The sequence below is a fragment of the Jaculus jaculus genome, chromosome 7 (genome assembly GCF_020740685.1).
Source record: "Jaculus jaculus isolate mJacJac1 chromosome 7, mJacJac1.mat.Y.cur, whole genome shotgun sequence".
NCBI classification, from domain to species: domain Eukaryota; kingdom Metazoa; phylum Chordata; class Mammalia; order Rodentia; family Dipodidae; genus Jaculus; species Jaculus jaculus.
This window is the reverse complement of record NC_059108.1, coordinates 69,498,641-69,515,540: the sequence shown is the minus strand read 5'-3', so window position 1 is coordinate 69,515,540 and position 16,900 is coordinate 69,498,641. Positions and strand designations below refer to the sequence as shown.

Genomic DNA, 16,900 nt, shown 5'->3' with positions numbered 1-16,900 from the left:
AAAGCATGGGTAGGTTACAGAACTTGCCTTAGGCCCTGGTGGGCCATATGAGACTAAAAATGGGCAGTTCCCTAAGCTCACTTCTCCAGGCCCATGTATGCGTTCCTTAGGGTTCATTCAGCCCTGGCCTCCAGGTAGTAGTAGGTTGGCTCAGCTACTTTCCCTTCACATCATTCCCCACAAGCCTGTAGAAAAGACAGGGAGGGGCTGGAGAGATGGCTTATTGGTTAAGCGCTTGCCTGTGAAGCCTAAGAACCCCAGTTCAAGGCTGGATTCCCCAGGACCCATGTAAGCCAGATGCACAAGGGGGCGCACGCCTCTGGAGTTCCTTTGCAGAGGCCCAAGTGCATCCATTCTCTCTCTCTCCGCTGCTTTGTCTCTCTGTCTGTCACTCTCAAATAAATTAACAAAAATAAACAAAACAATTTATTTAAAAAAAGAAAAGACAGGAAAGACCAGGCAGAGGGCCTGGGAGAAGAAGCTACACAGAGTACAGGCGGGGAGCTTGGGGAGCAGAAGGCAGAACAGCACCTCAGCCCCACTACTGCACCCACAGTGTAACCAGGGCAAGTCCCAGTAGCCCTATTAACCTGATCCGTCTTCTGTGATGCCAGGCACGTTGTGTCTCAAAGGGCTGTGTTGAGAACTGCACTCAGAACTGGAGGAATCACTATAGACAGAGCAGGAGGAGGGTGAGGAGACAAGCCCATGATTTATCTCTCTGGGCCCCATGCCCTCTGTTTTGTTTTTTTTCAAGGTAGGATCTCACTCTGGCCCAGCCTGACCTGGAATTCACTCTGGTTTCAGGCTGGCCCCTAACTAGCTGCAACCCTCCTACCTCTGCCTCCCGAGTGCGTGCACCACCACACCATGCTCCCTAAATTATTCTGAGAGGAGCTGTTCCCCTCTTGGCTGTCTTACCTCACCAAGGTGAGAGAAAATCAGGAAAAAGAGACAAAAACACAGATTCAGATAGATAAGGACCCACATGGGAATAGAGACTAGGACAGGAGGATGACCAAGGAGAGTGTGGCATGTAGCTTGTGTCTAGATGCAGTAGCCATGTTGCAAGTGTTTGTTGAAAATCAGCTTGGAGTCAAAAAGGAGGCAGCACCATTCTACTGGGCATCAGTAAGAGCATCCTGGACAGAGACATCAATAACTCTAGGAGGCAGAAAGGGTAAGAAGTTGACCACGTGAATCCAGAAAACCATAAGGGCTAGAGCCATATGCCATGAGGCTACTCCCAGCAAGCCTGCCTCTGCGGCCCCATCATCCCACCTGCTCCTTAACTGGTGGGGTTCCCCTAAGTCATGCCATTGCTCACAGTGTTTCAGTCTCTGCTGGCATCCTGGAGTCTTCTGGGGTCACCTCCTCTGGCTCCACAGAGAATTCTCCACCTACTTCCGCCCTGGGCAAAGTGGCAGCTTCAGTATAGATCTGGCTGGTTTCCACCTGCAGCTCCTGTTTTGACTCTGGGAGATTCTCCAGCTCCATATACAGCACATAGGCATCAGAACGAGATACATACTCCCATCCACTTTCTTGTACATGGAAAAGGTCCACTGAGCCCCCTGAGTAGGCATCACGGTGGATGGCATGGGCTACAGCACAGCGGGCTAAGGCATAGGCTTCCTGGATGGTCATGTCATAGTGGTAGCTCCGGTCTAGCACACCATAGGCATAAGGTGATCCAGAACCCACTGAGAAGATGTCCCCCTGCAGGCATGTGCCATCACTGTAGACATAGAAGAGGGCAGGGCCAGAGTGGTCCCAGCCGCAGAGGGCAGTGGCCACACACAGATCCAGACCCCGGTAACGGGACATCATGACTGACAAGAGTTTGGCTGCACTGGCCACACTAGGCAGCTGACCGTCCCTCAGTGCCCGAAGCCTCAGCTCCCTCTGTAGCACCCGATACCATGTGGCACAGTCAGCAGAAGTACCAGACGTGGTGCCCAAGAGGTGCTGGTGCACAGGGATGACCTTGAGTGAGGCTGGACAGGCCACATAGTTACCACAGGAAGAACGCGTATCGGCTGCAGCAATGACACCATGGTGGAAGCGGAAGGCCAGGGTGGTGGTGCCGTGGGCCAATCTGGGGCCATGGACATGCAAGAAGGTTTGAGAGTCACAGCCCCGTGGCACAGCCCAGCTGCCATGCTGAGGTAAGTGAAGGGATAGTTCCTGGGTGTCAGGAGCCTTCCACTTGCAGACATCTTGCAAAGCCATTCTTGAAGCTGAATGAAGTTTGGAAGGAGTAAAGCAGGATTTGAAGCCTGGGTCAGCAGGGGAAAGAGGGACGCTACAGAGAAGCTGGGCTCCAGCCAGAATCAGCAAGCAAGTCAAGTAAACTGATGCTTCATTTCTCTCCAACCCCAAATCAGGCTTTGGGATTGGCTGATGGAGCAGTCCCCATACCCCATGAACAGAATGGGCCATTAGAAGCTTCACACTGGCAAGATACCACTTGTCTTTGCTTTCTGCTGCCAGTGATGCATCTGAGAGTCACCAACAGAGTCCCCTGTCTGTCATCCTGTATCTACCCAGAAGGGAGAGAAGCGAAGTAGGGTCAGGTAACAGCACAAAAGAGTGGATGTAATGCTCCTCCAGACACAAAATGGCCTGGATATCCATGACCTCACAGTGCCTGACACTACCTACACAAGACCATCATAATTGGAGGAAAAGATGATGACATCATCAATAAAAGAGAGACTGAGAGGAGGAGGGGATATGATGGAGTTTCAAAGGGGAAAGTGGGGGGAGGAGGGAGGGCATTACCATGGGATATTGTTTATAATCATGGAAGTTGTTAGTAAAAAAAAGAATTAAAATAAAAAGAGTGGATGTAAAAGGAAGGAGCAGGGCTGGGAGTCACCACCATCCATGATCATTTCATCAAGAAATCTTTGGAGAAGCTCCTGCCTTCAAGAAGCTCCACCTAAAAAAACAAAAAAGAAGAAGAAGAAGCTCCACCTGCTGGAGAGATGGCTTAGCCCTTAGGGCACTTGCCTATAAAGCCTAAGGACCCAGGTTCAAATCCCTAGTACCTATATAAGCCAGATGTACAAGTTGGTGCATGCATGTGGAGTTTGTTTGCAGTGCCTGTCTTGCCCATTCTCTCTCTAGCTGCCTCTTTCTCTCTCAGATAAGATATATATATATATATATATCACACACACGCATATTGGCAGGTTCCAGCACTCGGGAGGCAGAGGTAGGAGGATCCCTGTGAGTTCCAGGCTACCCTGAGAATACACAGTGAATTCCAGGTTATCTTGGGCTATAGTGAGATTCTACCTCAAAAAAACCAAAAACAAACAAACAAAAATGTGGGGCAAGTATCTGGTGTTTGCAGTGGCAAGAAGCCCTGGTATACCCATTCATACACACACACACACACACACACACACACACACACACATAAATTTAGTAAAAATTAAATAAGAGGGCTGGAGAGATGGCGTAGCGGTTAAGCGCTTGCTTGTGTAGCCTAAGGACCCTGGTTTGAGGATGGATTCCCCAGGACCCACATTAGCTAGATGCACAAGGGGGCGCACTTGTCTGGAGTTCCTTTGCAGTGGCTGAAAGCTCTGGCGTGCCCATTCTCTCTCTCACTATCTGCCTCTTTCTCTCTCTGTCACCCTCAAATAAATAAATAAATATCTTTAAAAAAAATAAATAAGGGCTGGGCATGGCAGTGCATGCCTTTAATCCTAGCATAGGGAGGCAGAGGTAGGAGAATCACCTTGAATTCAAGGCCAGTCTGGATTACTGAGTGAATTCCAGGTCAGCCTGGGCTAGAGTGAGACCCTATCTGGAAAAACCAAATTAAATAAATAAAATAAAATAAAATAGCGAGGCATGGTGGCACATGCCTTTAATCCCAGCACTAGGGAGGCAGTGGTAGGAGGATCGCCATGAATTTGAGGCACCCTGAAACTACATAGTGAATTCCAGGTCAGCCTGGGCCAGAGTGAGACCCTACCTTGAAAATAAAAAAAATATAATAAAAAAATAAATAAAATAAAAATAAATTAGGCAGTACATGGTGGCTCAAGCTTTTAATTCCAGCACTTGGGAGGCAGAGGTAGGAGGATCGCCTTGAGTTCAAGGCCAGTCTGGACTACTGAGTGAAGTCCAGGTCAGCCTGGGCTAAAGGGAGGTCCTACCTCAAAACCCACCCCAAAATTAAATAAATAAAGCTTGCAATTGTTGGGCAAGGTAGCACACACTTATAATCCCAGGCAAGCCTGGGCTACACAGTAAGATCCAGTCTCAGAAAACAAACAAAAGAATGCATTAATAGAGGTGCAGGTGCTGTCTGCAGAGGGTGAAAGCTACGAGTCAGCAAAGGACAAATTGCACTGCAAGGAGACTGTAAAGAATACATGCTTAGGCCGGCATGGTGGTGCACGCCTTTAATCCCAACACTCAGTTAGAGGATTGCCATGAGTTTGAGACCACCCTGAGACAACATAGTGAATTCCAGGTCAGCCTGAGCTAGAGTGAAACCCTACCTAGAAAAACCAAAAAGCAAAAACAAAAACAAAAACAAACAAACAAAAAACCCCATGCTTAATAAATGGGTATATTGCATTTTTATATTATTATTATTATTTTTTTTTTAATTTTTATTTATTTATTTGAGAGCAACAGACACAGAGAGAAAGACAGATAGAGGCAGAGAGAGAGAATGGGCGAGCCAGGGCTTCCAGCCTCTGCAAACGAACTCCAGACGCGTGCGCCCCCTTGTGCATCTGGCTAACGTGGGACCTGGGGAACCGAGCCTCGAACCGGGGTCCTTAGGCTTTACAGGCAAGCGCTTAACCGCTACGCCATCTCTCCAGCCCTATTATTATTTTTTTAATTAACAACTTCCATGATTATAAACATTCCATGGTAATGCCCTCCCTCCTCCCTCCCCCCACTTTCTCGTTCAAAACTCCATTCTCCATCATATCCCCACCTCCTCTCAATCAGTCTCTCTTTTATTTTGATGTTATCATCTTTTCCTCCTATTATGATGGTCTTGTGTAGGTAGTGTCAGGCACTGTGAGGTCATGGATATCCAGGCCATTTTGTGTCTGGAGGAGCACGTTGTAAGGAGTCCTACCCTTTCTTTGACTCTTACATTCTTTTCACCACCTCTTCCACAATGGACCCTGAACCTTGGAAGTTGTAATAGAGATATCTCAGTGCTGAGCACTCCTCTGTCACTTCTTCCCAGCACCATGATGCCTTCTGAGTCATCCCAAGGTCACTGCCTTCTGAAAAGAGAAGATTCTCAACCAAAAGTGAGAGTAGCATTAATATATAGGTATGAACATTAAGAGAAATTTGATGAGCACAATATATACAATTAGCCTGACAGCAGCAGACGTTACACCCCCAGGGCTCATGACTACCCTGTTTTAAGTTTTCAGTATCAAGAATATATTCCCTCCCATTGAGTGGGCCTCCAGTCCAATTAGAGGGCAGTTGGTTTCCACCATGACAGACATGCCACTATTGTACCCGTTGGCTCATTTGGCCTGGCTGACCAAATATAAGGCTTGCAGTGTCCCCTGTTGAGTATCTTCACTGATGATTTCTTTCTTCCCCATTCAACTGCATGCAGAATGGCTTCTTCCAGCTTTCTGTCAGCTAGTCTACATGGAGCAGGTTATCAGCTCAGTTCCAGCACGATTTCTCAGTGGCCTTGCAGCCCAACTATGTGGAGTCTTCAGCAATAGGGTCTTACCATTTAATACTGTTGGGAAACCAAGGGCCTTGGCAATGGCCTATAGTGTTTTCGGGGCATCAGGGACCTCCTTGACCAACAACTTACTGGAAGGTATCCTATCCCTGGCACTAAAAATTTTCTAGTAACAATCTACAGCTCCTGAGTGTTCCATTGTCCAAAAAAGTAGGTTTCCATATGATTTATTTATATTCTCTTAGATTTTGATTAGCCCTCCCTCCACCTTTCCTTTATTCAATCTCTTTCCCTGACCTCACTTGGGCCTCTTCACCCCCATTAATGTACTCTATTGCATTTTGGGGGGGCCTTTGTGTGTGTAGGGGGTTTGAGATAGGATCTCACTGTAGCCCAGGCTGACCTATAATTCACTATGTAGTCTCAGGGTGGTCTAAAACTCAAGACGATCCTCTACCTCCCAAGTGCTCGGAATAAAGGCATGTGCCACCACACCCGGCTGTATTTTGCATTTTGCATACCATCACAGTGTAACACCACTGATAAAATTTTATAGCAGGGTAGGACATGGTGGTGCATGCTTTTAATCCCAGCATTCTGGAGACAGGAGAATCACTGTGAGTTTGAGGCCAGCCTAGGGCTAGAGTGAGACCCTACCTCGTAAAAACCAAAAAATAAAATAAAAATCCTACTTCATTTCTGGCGGTTGCTCTTGGTAAGAATTGCAGACTCAGCTAAGAGAAAGGACTGAGTTGAGCATTAGAGGAAAGCGGAATTTAGATGTTGAAGAAGGGAGGCCAGACATTGCCAAAAACCATAAAGCAGGAGGCAACATTTCATGCACATACCCACTTTCTGACTTACAACAGTTCCCAAAAGCATTGAAAAGTGAAGACTGGTGGAAGGAGGAAGAGGCAATATAGCCCATTCCTGATAAAGAGCCTTCTCTTAGCTGAAGTTAGAGAATCTCGCGATACATCTCTAGGGCATGTGAATTATCCTTCACACTCTCTGGTGATAAATGACTATTGACTCAAATATTTGGGTGTTGAATGGAGAATCTAGAGTAATCAGGCCCTTTACTTCTCCTTTTTTCTTTTTCTTTTTCTTTTACTTTTCTCTTCTCTTCTTTCCCTCCCTCCCTCCCTCCCTCCCTCCCTCCCTCCCTCCCTCCCTCCCTCTCTCTCTCTCTTTCTTTCTTTCTTTCTTTTTCGAGGCAGGGTCTCACTTTAGCTCAGGCTGACCTGGATTCACTGTGTAGTCTCAGGGTGGCCTTGAACTCACAGTGATTCTTCTTTAATCCCAGCCTCCCGAGTGCTGGGATTAAAGGCGTGCGCCATCACACCCAGCTACTTCTTTTTTCATCTATCAGCCTTTTAGGTAGTTCATTACATAAAATTTTCACTAGAGCTGGGTGTGGTGGCACATGCTTTTAGCCCCAGCACTCGGGAGGCAGAGGTAGGAGGATCACCATGAGTTTGAGGCCACCCCGAGACTATATAGTGAATCCCAGGTCAGCCTGAGCTAGAGTAAAACTCTACCTCGAAAAACAAAAGCAAACAAACGAAAAAACACTAGAGAACTGGAGAGGCTGCTCAGTTATTAAAGGCGCTTGCTTGCAAAGCCTAACAGTCTGGGTTCAATTCCCCAGTACCCACTTAAAGCCAGATGCACAAAGTGGCATATGTCTGGAGTTCGGCAGTGTTATGAGGCTCTGGAATGCCCATATTCACTCTCTATCTTAAGTAAACAAACCAACAAAGAAATAAATAAAAGAATAAATTTTCACTAGAATATGGAAGTAAAAAGAACATCGTATCTTAAAAATTGGGGCCAGTTCGGGCATGGTGGCACACGCCTTTAATCCCAGCACTTGGGAGCAGAGATAGAAGGGCTCCCCTGAGTTAGAGACTACAGAGTGAATTTCGGGTCAGCCTGGGCTAGAGCAAGACACTACCTCGAAACAAACAAACAAACAAAAAGAACAAAAAACAAACTCCTGTGGCTGAACTAATATCACAAAGAAATACCCTCAAAATAGATTACACAGTACTAGCACGTGCCCTTAAACAAAGTAGCAGCCTTAGTCTTGTTAACAGGATTTTGAGCTGCAGAGATGCAACATAAAGCCGGAATCCCAGGCTGGAGACAGATGATCCACCCACGGAGTCCAGACCCAATTTTTAACCAGTCACGCCCTTAACAAAGATGGTGGACTTCACCTCGCTCACTCAGTTTGGATGTTTACAAGCCCTTTCTGTGAATTTGAAGTTAATCTTATTTGTTACGGTTTTCACAAGACCAAAAAATCAAGACAGCAGACACATCCTTTTAGGGTTTACGGATACTGAAGCCATTTATCCCCTTCCTCGGAAAACAGTTTGACTCACTCTTGTATCTGGCGTCTTGGTTGCCCTGAGTAAAAATGGCTTCTCCCTGGGCCTGGACTTAACAGGAAGTGAGGCTGTGACGGCCAGGCTTTCTCCGGATTAGTTCCTTTTGCCCTTATTAGATATGGCGCTGGCCAGCGTGTTGGAGAGGCCGCTGCAGGTGAACCGGCAGGGGTTTTTTGGACTCGGTGGTCGTACAGATCTGCTGGACCTGGGTCCGGGGAGTCCCTGTGATGGGCTGAGCCTGGCCGCGCCCTGCTGGGAGTTCCCGGAGGAGCCGCGAATCGAGATGCTTCATGGCACCACCACCCTGGCCTTCAAGGTGCGCCCCCGGCTCTCCGGGCCGAGTCCCCAACGTTCGCGCCCTTCCTGTCCTCCCGGCGCGAACAGAGCCTGCAGTGGCCGCGGCCGCCCAGCCCCGGCGGAGCTTCGGGCATCTCGTCCCGACCCTAACGGTTTGGCTGCCTATCCTGGCCGGAGCAGAGGGTCCATGGGCTGGGGAGGAAGGAACTTAGCTTGGGTTGCTCCCATCCAGGAGACCGTAGCCGGGAGTAGGGAGGCCGTAGTAAGCATGGACCGTGGCCGAGCCAGGGTGGCTGTTTACCAGTGGTTTTGTAAACTGGCCATCCCCCTAGGCAAGAATGACTAAATATGGCCGGAGATCAGCGAAGCTTGGTGAGGCCAGGAACTACTGTAGTAGGAGCCAGACAAGGGGTTAGGGTCCTTGTTCCAGTACTACAATAGCTAGCTGTAGGTCTTGGGCAAGTCTTTATCTCAATGAACCTATTTCTTCATCTGTAAAGTGAATATAATATAGTACTGATTATACCCGAAGTTAAGGAATTGCTGTGAGGCTCAAGTGATCTTTACTTTGTGGAGAAGTAAGTTGTCAAATATAAAAAAGATAGAAATAGATAAATAGATGTGCTGCGGCGGGGGCCAATGATTTTGTGTTCTATTGTGTGTTTTTCTCTTATCTTAACAGTTTCGCCATGGAGTCATTGTTGCAGCTGACTCCCGAGCCACAGCCGGGGCTTACATTGCTTCTCAGACGGTGAAAAAAGTCATCGAAATCAACCCTTACCTTCTGGGCACCATGGCTGGGGGTGCAGCAGACTGCAGCTTCTGGGAGCGACTGTTGGCCCGGCAGTGTCGAATCTACGAGCTTCGAAATAAGGAACGTATCTCTGTAGCAGCCGCCTCCAAGCTGCTTGCGAACATGGTGTATCAATACAAAGGCATGGGGCTGTCCATGGGCACCATGATCTGTGGCTGGGATAAGAGAGGTCCTGGTGAGTTGTGCTGCCACTGAAGGGTTAAAATGGAAAGATGAATGTAAGGACTTTCAGTAATGCTAAGGATGCATTAATTGGTTCTTTGCCCAAGGAAGACACTATAGTGTGGGAAAGGCCATGAAATTAGACCTGCTGTGTCATTCTCAGCCTTTTCATCATCAATTATAAGGGTTGAGTAAGTTATCACAATGGTTTAAGTGTGGTAAATATAAATCAATTCATGGGATATCTAGCACATAATATTTTTGCTTTCAGTCCCATACAACTATAAGAACTAGAAAAGAGCTACAAGCCTGGCTTGGTGGCTCACACCTTTAATCACAGCACTTCTGAGGTAGAGATAGCAGGATTGCTGCAAGTTCAAGGCCACCCAGAGACTACATAGTGAATTCCAGGTCAGCCTGAGCTATAGTGAGACCCTACCTCAAAAAAACAAGAAAAGAAAAGAACTACATTTGAAAATATGATTTAGCCGCGTATGGTGGTGCATGCCTTTAATCCCAGCACTCAGGAGGCAGAGGTAGGAGGATCACCATGAGTTTGAGGCCACCCTGAGACTACATAGTGAATTCCAGGTCAGCTTGGGCTAGAGTAAGACCCTACCTCAACCCCCCCCATATATATGTATGTATGTATGTATGTATGTATGTATTATTTATTTATTTATTTATTTGCAAGGAGAGAGAATGGGTGTGCCAGGGCCTCTAGCCGTTGCAAACTTACCATGCATGTGCCACTTCATGCATTTGGCTTCATGTGGGTATCTGGGAATGGAACCCAAGTTGTTAGGCTTTGCAGGCAAATGCCATAACTACTGAGCCATCTCCTTAGCCCCCAAGAGCTACATTTGAGAATTATAGTGACTGATAAACTATAGCCAGCATTAGCTAACAGATAAGTAACATGAGTCACACACATAACTTAGAATTACTTCATGGATGAATTTAAAGTATAACAAGAGGAGCTGGGCATGGTGGTGCATGTTTGGGACTACAGAGTGAATTCTAGGTCAACCTAGACTGGAGTGAGACCCTACCTCAAAAATAAATAAATAGGAGCTGAAGAGATGGCTTAGCAGTTAAAAGACATTTGGTTACAAAGCCTCATGGCCTGGGTTCAATTCCCTGGTACCAATGTAAAGCCAAATACCTAAAGTAATGTGTGCAACTTGCGTTTGTTTTCAGTGGTAGGATGCCATGATGTGCACATTCTTTCTCTGTCTCTCCTCTCTTTCAAATAAGTAAATAAATATAAAAGATTATTAATACTGCTGGACATGCCTTTGTTTTATTTATTTATTTAATTTTTGGCTTTTCAAGGTAGGGTTTCACTCTTGTCCAGGCTGACTTGGAATTTACTATGTTGTCTCAGGGTAGCCTCGAACTCACAGTGATCCTACTACCTTTGCCTCCCAACTGCTGAAATTAAAGGCATGTGCCACCATGCTGGGTGCCTTTATTTTATTTTTTTAATTATTAAATTATTATATTTAGGGCTGGAGGGATAGTTTAGTGGTTAAGGCGTTTGCCTGCAAAGCCAAAGGACCCATGTAAGGTAGATGCACAAGGTGGTGCATGCATCTGGAGTTCGATTGCAGTGGCTGGAGGCCTGGCACGCTCATTCTCTCTGTCTCTCTCAAATAAATGAATAAATAAATAAACGTTTAAAAAATTATCTTTATTTAGGGAAGTACAGAGCCAAGATAGGCACCCACGTGGCTAGAGATCCCATGTGGAGGGCCTAAAAAAAAGTATGGAAAGAAAGAGAAAAGAGCTGGGTGTGGTGGCACACGCCTTTAATCCCAGCAATTGGGAGGCAGAGGTAGGAGGATTGCCTTGAGTTCAAGGCTACTCTGAGACTACAGAGTAAATGCCAGATCAGCCTGGGCTAGAGAGAGACCCTACCTCATAAAAACAAAAAAAGCAAAAAGAAAGAAAGAAGGAAGGAAGGAAGGAAGGGGGGAAAGAAAGAAAGAAAGAAAGAGAGAGAGAGAGAGAGAGAAAGAAAGAAAAGAAAAGAAAAGAAAAGAAAAGAAAAGAAAAGAAAAGAAAAGAAAAGAAAAGAAAAGAAAAGAAAAGAAAAGAAAAGAAAAGAAAGTTCAAGGAGGTCCTGCCATGTGGGGAGCTGGAGGGGCTAAAGGAGCCATGTAGAAAGTAAGGGCTAGGGTCCCTCCCGGTTCAGCCTTTAATCCCAGCACTCTAGAGGCTGAGGTAGAAGGATCACTGTGTGTTTGAGACCAACCTGAGACTACATAGTGAATACCAGGTCAGCCTGGGATAAAGTGATACTCTACCTAAACAAACTAAAAAATAAAATTATAAAAGATCAAAGGGTGCTGGGGATGTATTTCAGTGGTAGAGTGAATACCTAGCATGTACATGGTCCTAAATTCAATTCCTAGTACCACAGAAAGAAACCACACACACTTTGTTGTTTTGACACACACACATTTTTGATTTTCAAGGTATGGTGTCATTCTAGCCCAGGCTGACCTGGAATTCACTATGTAGTCTCAGGCTGGCCTGGAACTCATGGTGATCCTCCTGATTTATTTGAGAGAGAGAGAGAGAAAGAGGCAGATAGAGAATGGGTATACCAGGGTCTCTAGCCACTTCAGATGAACTCCAGACACATGCACCACCTGGTACAGCTGATGTACAAGACAGGTCTCATGTAGCCAGTGCTGCCCTCAAACTACTCAGACTAGCTCTGTAGCTAAAACCAACGTTGAGCTCCTGATTCCCCTGCTTCCACTTCCTAAGTGCTAGAATTACAGGTGTGCACTACCATACTTGGCTTCAAGTAATTGTATACATGTCTTACTAGTATTTATGTTTGTTTCCTCCCCTAGTGGTTTATTTTTTTGGGGGGGGGGTTAAAGGTGTGAACCACCACACCCAGCACACACATAATTAAAATTTTTTTTTTTACTTTTTCTATTTATTTGACAGAGAGAGATAAAGAGTCAGAGATAGAGAATGGAGTATTGCCAGGGCCTCCAGCCACTGCAGACAAACTCCAGATGTATGTGCTGCCATGTGCATCTGGCTTACTTGGGTACTGGGCAATCAAATCTGGGTCCTTATGCTTCACAGGCAAGTGCCTTAGCTGCTAAGCCATCTCTCCAGGCCTAAAATATATTTTTAACTTTATGAACAAACACCAGACGTGATAGCACATGCCTGGCTATTTTTTGTTTTTGTTTTGTTTTGTTTTGTTTCTTGTGGGATGGGGTGTTTGTTTTAAGATAGGGTCTCGAGCCGGGCATGGTGGTACACACCTTTAATCCTAGCACTTGGGAGGCAGAGGTAGGAGGATCACCGTGAGTTTGAGGTCACCCTAAAACTACATAGTGAATTTCAGGTCAACCTGGGGGCAGGGGAAGATAGGGTCTCACTCTAGTCCAGGAACTCACTCTGTAGTTCCTGGATGGCCTTGAATTCATGGTTACCTAAGTTTCCTGACTTCTGCTGGGACCAGTGGCATTCACTACAATTCCCAGTGTTTTGTTTTTTTTTTTTTTTTTTTTTTTTTTTTTGTTTGTTTTTTTAAGAGACATAGAAAGGAGAGAGGAAAGATAGAGAAATGGTATGGTACACCAGAGCCTCAACCTCTGAAATTGAACTCCAGACACTTACACCACCTAGTGGGAATGTGCAACTTTGCGCTTGCCTCACCTTTGTAAGTCTGGCTAAGATGGGATCTGGAGAGTAGCTTGTGGGTCCCTCAGTTTTGCAGGCAAGCACCTTAACTACTAAGCCAGGCTTTTTTTTTTTTTTTTTTTTTTTAATTGGATGTATGTGCCTGTGTTTGTTGCATTGCCGGAGGATCAGCCCAGGGCCTTGTACATGATGGGTGAGTGTTCTGCTAGTAAGCTACATCTCCAGGTCTTCCCTGTTTTATTTACTTATTTATTTATTTTTATTATTAGAGAGGAGAGACTGGGCATGCCAGGGCCTTTAGTCACTTCAAACTAACTCCAGACACATCCATCACCTTGTGCATCTGGCTTATGTGGATCCTGAGGAATTGAACCTGGGTCCTTCAGCTTTACAGGATAACACCTTAACAGCTGAGCCATCCCTCCAGCCCTTCCCTGGGTTTTTAGAAGGATGAACATCCTTAGAAAGATGAAATAAATATCCACTGAGTGGTTGTTTTCTGTCTGCTAACCTCACCTCATTTCTCTTCCCAGGCCTCTACTACGTGGACAGTGAAGGGAACCGGATCTCTGGAACCACCTTCTCTGTAGGTTCTGGCTCTGTTTATGCTTATGGGGTTATGGATCGAGGCTACTCCTATGACCTAGAAGTGGAGCAAGCCTATGATCTGGCCCGTCGAGCCATCTACCAAGCCACCTACAGAGATGCCTACTCAGGAGGTTCAGTCAACCTGTACCATGTGCAGGAGGCTGGCTGGATCCATGTTTCCAGTGACAATGTAGCCGACTTACATGACAAGTATACTGGATCTACCCCTTGAAGGGGGGTGGATGTGGCTACTTGCGTTTCTTGGGGTGACTGTCACTAGTGATATTACAACACCCCATCGCATGGTGGAGGAGTCTGCAGTTGTATCTGAAACAATGGCATCTTTGAAAACTATTAACATCTGTATTAGTAATTGCTAATGAGCTGCTGGTGAAATGGCTGTCTTGCTTATTTTTGGATGTTTGCATTACAGTACTCATTGCTCAACCTCAGCCTGTGTTATATCTTTTGTTCACACTGCCCCCCTTCAGGCATTTTACAGTCAAATAAGGGCAGTGGGAGTGACAGGACTATAATTACAGGAAACAATGGTGTGAAAATATTGTCTAGAGAATACATTAATGCCCCCACTGGTGATGCTAATAGCTAAGGAGAAAGAGAGAGGAGGGAGAGACTTCCCAGTTCCCTTCAAAAAGATGTGAAGTTGATGAGGTGGAAAGACTCACAGGCAGGGCTGCAGAGGAACAAACTCTTGTTCTGTGTTGGGGGAGGGAAGATTGATTCTATGCAACTCAGGACAGTGAGAAGCATAAAACCAGCATGTGAAGTGAATTGGGAAGGGGCGGCTTAGACCCAGAGAAAGACATACAAGTGGATGAGAAAGCAACTATGACTACAAGTTGTGACTTTTTTGTTGTTGTTGTTGTTTATTTTTATTTAGGTATTTATTTATTTGAGAGCAACAGACAGAGAAAGAGGCAGAAAGAGAAACAATGGGCGCGCCAGGGCCTCTAGCCACTGCAGATGAACTCCAGACACGTATGCCCCCTTGTGCATCTGGCTAATGAGGGTCCTGGGGAATTGAGCCTGGAACCAGGGTCCTTAGGCTTCACAGGCAAGTCGCTTAACTGCTAAGCCATCTCTCCAGCCCCACAAGTTGTGACTCTTATACAGGTGTTGTTCAAGGCCACCCTGAGACTACATACTGAATTCTAGGTCAGCCTGAGCTAGAGTGAGACCCTACCTCACAAAATAAAAAAATAAAAATAAATTGTTTTTGGTTTTTAAATTTATTTTTAATGCCAGGCTTGATGGCGCGCACCTTTAATCCCAGCACTCTGTAGGCAGAGTAGAAGGATCACCTTGAGTTCAAGGTTGTTGCAGTTAGGTTCACCTTGCTGGCAGAAATCACCCAACCAAGAGTAACTTGTGGGAAAAAGGTTTATTTTTGGCTTACAGGCTCGAGGGGAAGCTCCACGATGGCAGGGGAAAACAATGGCAGAAGCAAAGGGCGGACATCACCCCCTGGCCAACATAAGGTGGACAATAGCAACAGGAGAGTGTGCCAAACAGTGGCAAGGGGAAACTGGCTGTTAACACCCATAAGCCTGGCCCCAACAATACATTGTCTCCAGCAGGCGTTAATTCCCAAGTCTCCATTAGCTGGGAACCTAGCATTCAGGGCACCTAAGTTCCACAAAGGTTATCCTGGGCTGGAGAGATGACTTAGAGGTTAAGGTGCCTGCAAAGCCAAAGGACCTCAGTTCAATTCCCCAGGATCCACGTAAGCCAGATGCATAAGGTAGCACATGCATCTGGAGTTTATTTGCAGTGGTTGGAAGCCCTAGTGCACCCATACTCTCTCTCTCTGTCTCTTTACCTCTCTCAAATAAATAATAAGACTTTAAAAAAAAAAAAAAGTCATCTTGAGACTTTGTAGTGAATTCCAGGTCAGCCTAGGCTAGAGTGAGACCCTACCTAAAAAACAAAAATTTTTTTAAAGATAAACTAGCCCACGCTGACCTGAAATTCACTACGTAGTCTCAAGATGGTGGTCTCAAACTCACTGTGATCCTCCTACCTCTGGGTCCTGAGGGCTGGTATTAAAGGCATGTGCCACCATGCCTGGCAAAAATCTTTTTTTTTGGTTTTTGAAATAGGGTCTTACTGTAGCCCAGGCTGACCTGGAATTCAGTTCACTATGTAATCTCAGGGTGGCCTTGAACCCAAGGTGATCCTCCTACCTCTGCCTCCCGAGTGCTGAGATTAAAGGTGTACGCCACCACGCCAGGCTGTTTTAGGTGTTTTGTGGTAGGGTGTCACTCTAGCTCAGGCTGACCTGAAACTCACTTTGTGGGCCCCAGGCTATCTTTGAACTCTTGGCAATCCTGCCTCTACCTCCCAAGGGCAATCCTCCCCTCCCCCCAAGGTAGGGTTTCACTCTAGCCCAGGCTGACCTGAAATTCACTGTGTAATCTCACAGTGGCCTCAAACTCACAGCGATCTCCTATCTCTGCCTCCCAAGTGCTGGGATTAAAGATGTGTGACACCACGCCGGCTTGATATATAACAATTTATATTATTTTCATAATAATATAATTCCAGCACATGGTGTCACACATCTTTAATCCCAGCACTTGGGAGGCAGAGGTAGGAGGATTGCCATGAATTCAAAGCCACCCTGAGACTACATAGTGACTTCCATGTTAGCCTGAGCTAGAGCGAGACCCTCCCTCGAAAAAAAAAATTGTTATATATCATATCTAGTTTTTTTCTTTTTCTTTTTCTTTTTTTTTTTGAGGTAGGGTTTTGTTCTAGCCCAAGCTGACCTGGAATTCACTATGTAGTCTCAGGCTGGACTTGAACTCACAGTAATCCTTCTACCTCTGCCTCCCCAGAGCTGGGATTAAAGGCGTGTGCCACCATGCCTGGTTTATATCTAATTTTTAATCTTTTATTTATTTATTTTTTAGAGGCGGAGGGAGGAAGAGAGAGAATGGGTGCACTAGGACCTCTAGCCATTGCAAAGGAATTCCAGACACATGCACCCACCATGTGCATCTGGCTTATATGGGACCTGGAGAATTGAACCTGGGTCCTTAGGCTTCACAGACAAGCACCTTAACCACTCAGTCATCTCTCCAGCCCTATATATATATAATTTTTAACATTTCTTTTGTTTGTTTGTTTGTTTTGTTTTTTGAGATAGGGTCTCACTGTAGCTCAGGCTGACCTGGAATTCACTATGTAGTCTCAGGGTGGCCTTGAACTCATGGTGATCCTCCTACATCTACCTCACTGAGT

General features: G+C 45.9%; 2 protein-coding genes across 2 annotated transcripts; one reads left to right on the top strand and one right to left on the bottom strand.

The window, feature by feature from the left end:
- Positions 1–1,323: 1,323 nt before the first annotated feature.
- Psmb11 (proteasome subunit beta 11) lies at positions 1,324–2,232 on the bottom strand. Its single transcript, XM_004661786.2, has one exon. It carries the CDS (start codon positions 2,230–2,232, stop codon positions 1,324–1,326), a length of 909 nt encoding a protein of 302 aa, XP_004661843.2.
- Positions 2,233–8,197: 5,965 nt separating this feature from the next.
- Positions 8,198–14,088, top strand: Psmb5 (proteasome 20S subunit beta 5). Its single transcript, XM_004661785.3, has 3 exons — positions 8,198–8,413; positions 9,077–9,383; positions 13,582–14,088. Exons 1-3 carry the CDS (start codon positions 8,216–8,218, stop codon positions 13,866–13,868), a joined length of 792 nt encoding a protein of 263 aa, XP_004661842.1. The 5' UTR covers positions 8,198–8,215; the 3' UTR covers positions 13,869–14,088.
- The last annotated feature ends 2,812 nt before the right edge of the window (positions 14,089–16,900 follow it).

Coding starts and splice junctions, on each gene's coding strand:
- Psmb11 (XM_004661786.2), bottom strand. CDS start 2,232: ATGGCTTTGCAAGATGTCTGCAAGTGGAAGGCTCCTGACACCCAGGAA.
- Psmb5 (XM_004661785.3), top strand. CDS start 8,216: ATGGCGCTGGCCAGCGTGTTGGAGAGGCCGCTGCAGGTGAACCGGCAG. Junction 8,414..9,076: donor CCACCACCCTGGCCTTCAAG/GTGCGCCCCCGG, acceptor TTATCTTAACAG/TTTCGCCATGGAGTCATTGT. Junction 9,384..13,581: donor CTGGGATAAGAGAGGTCCTG/GTGAGTTGTGCT, acceptor TTCTCTTCCCAG/GCCTCTACTACGTGGACAGT.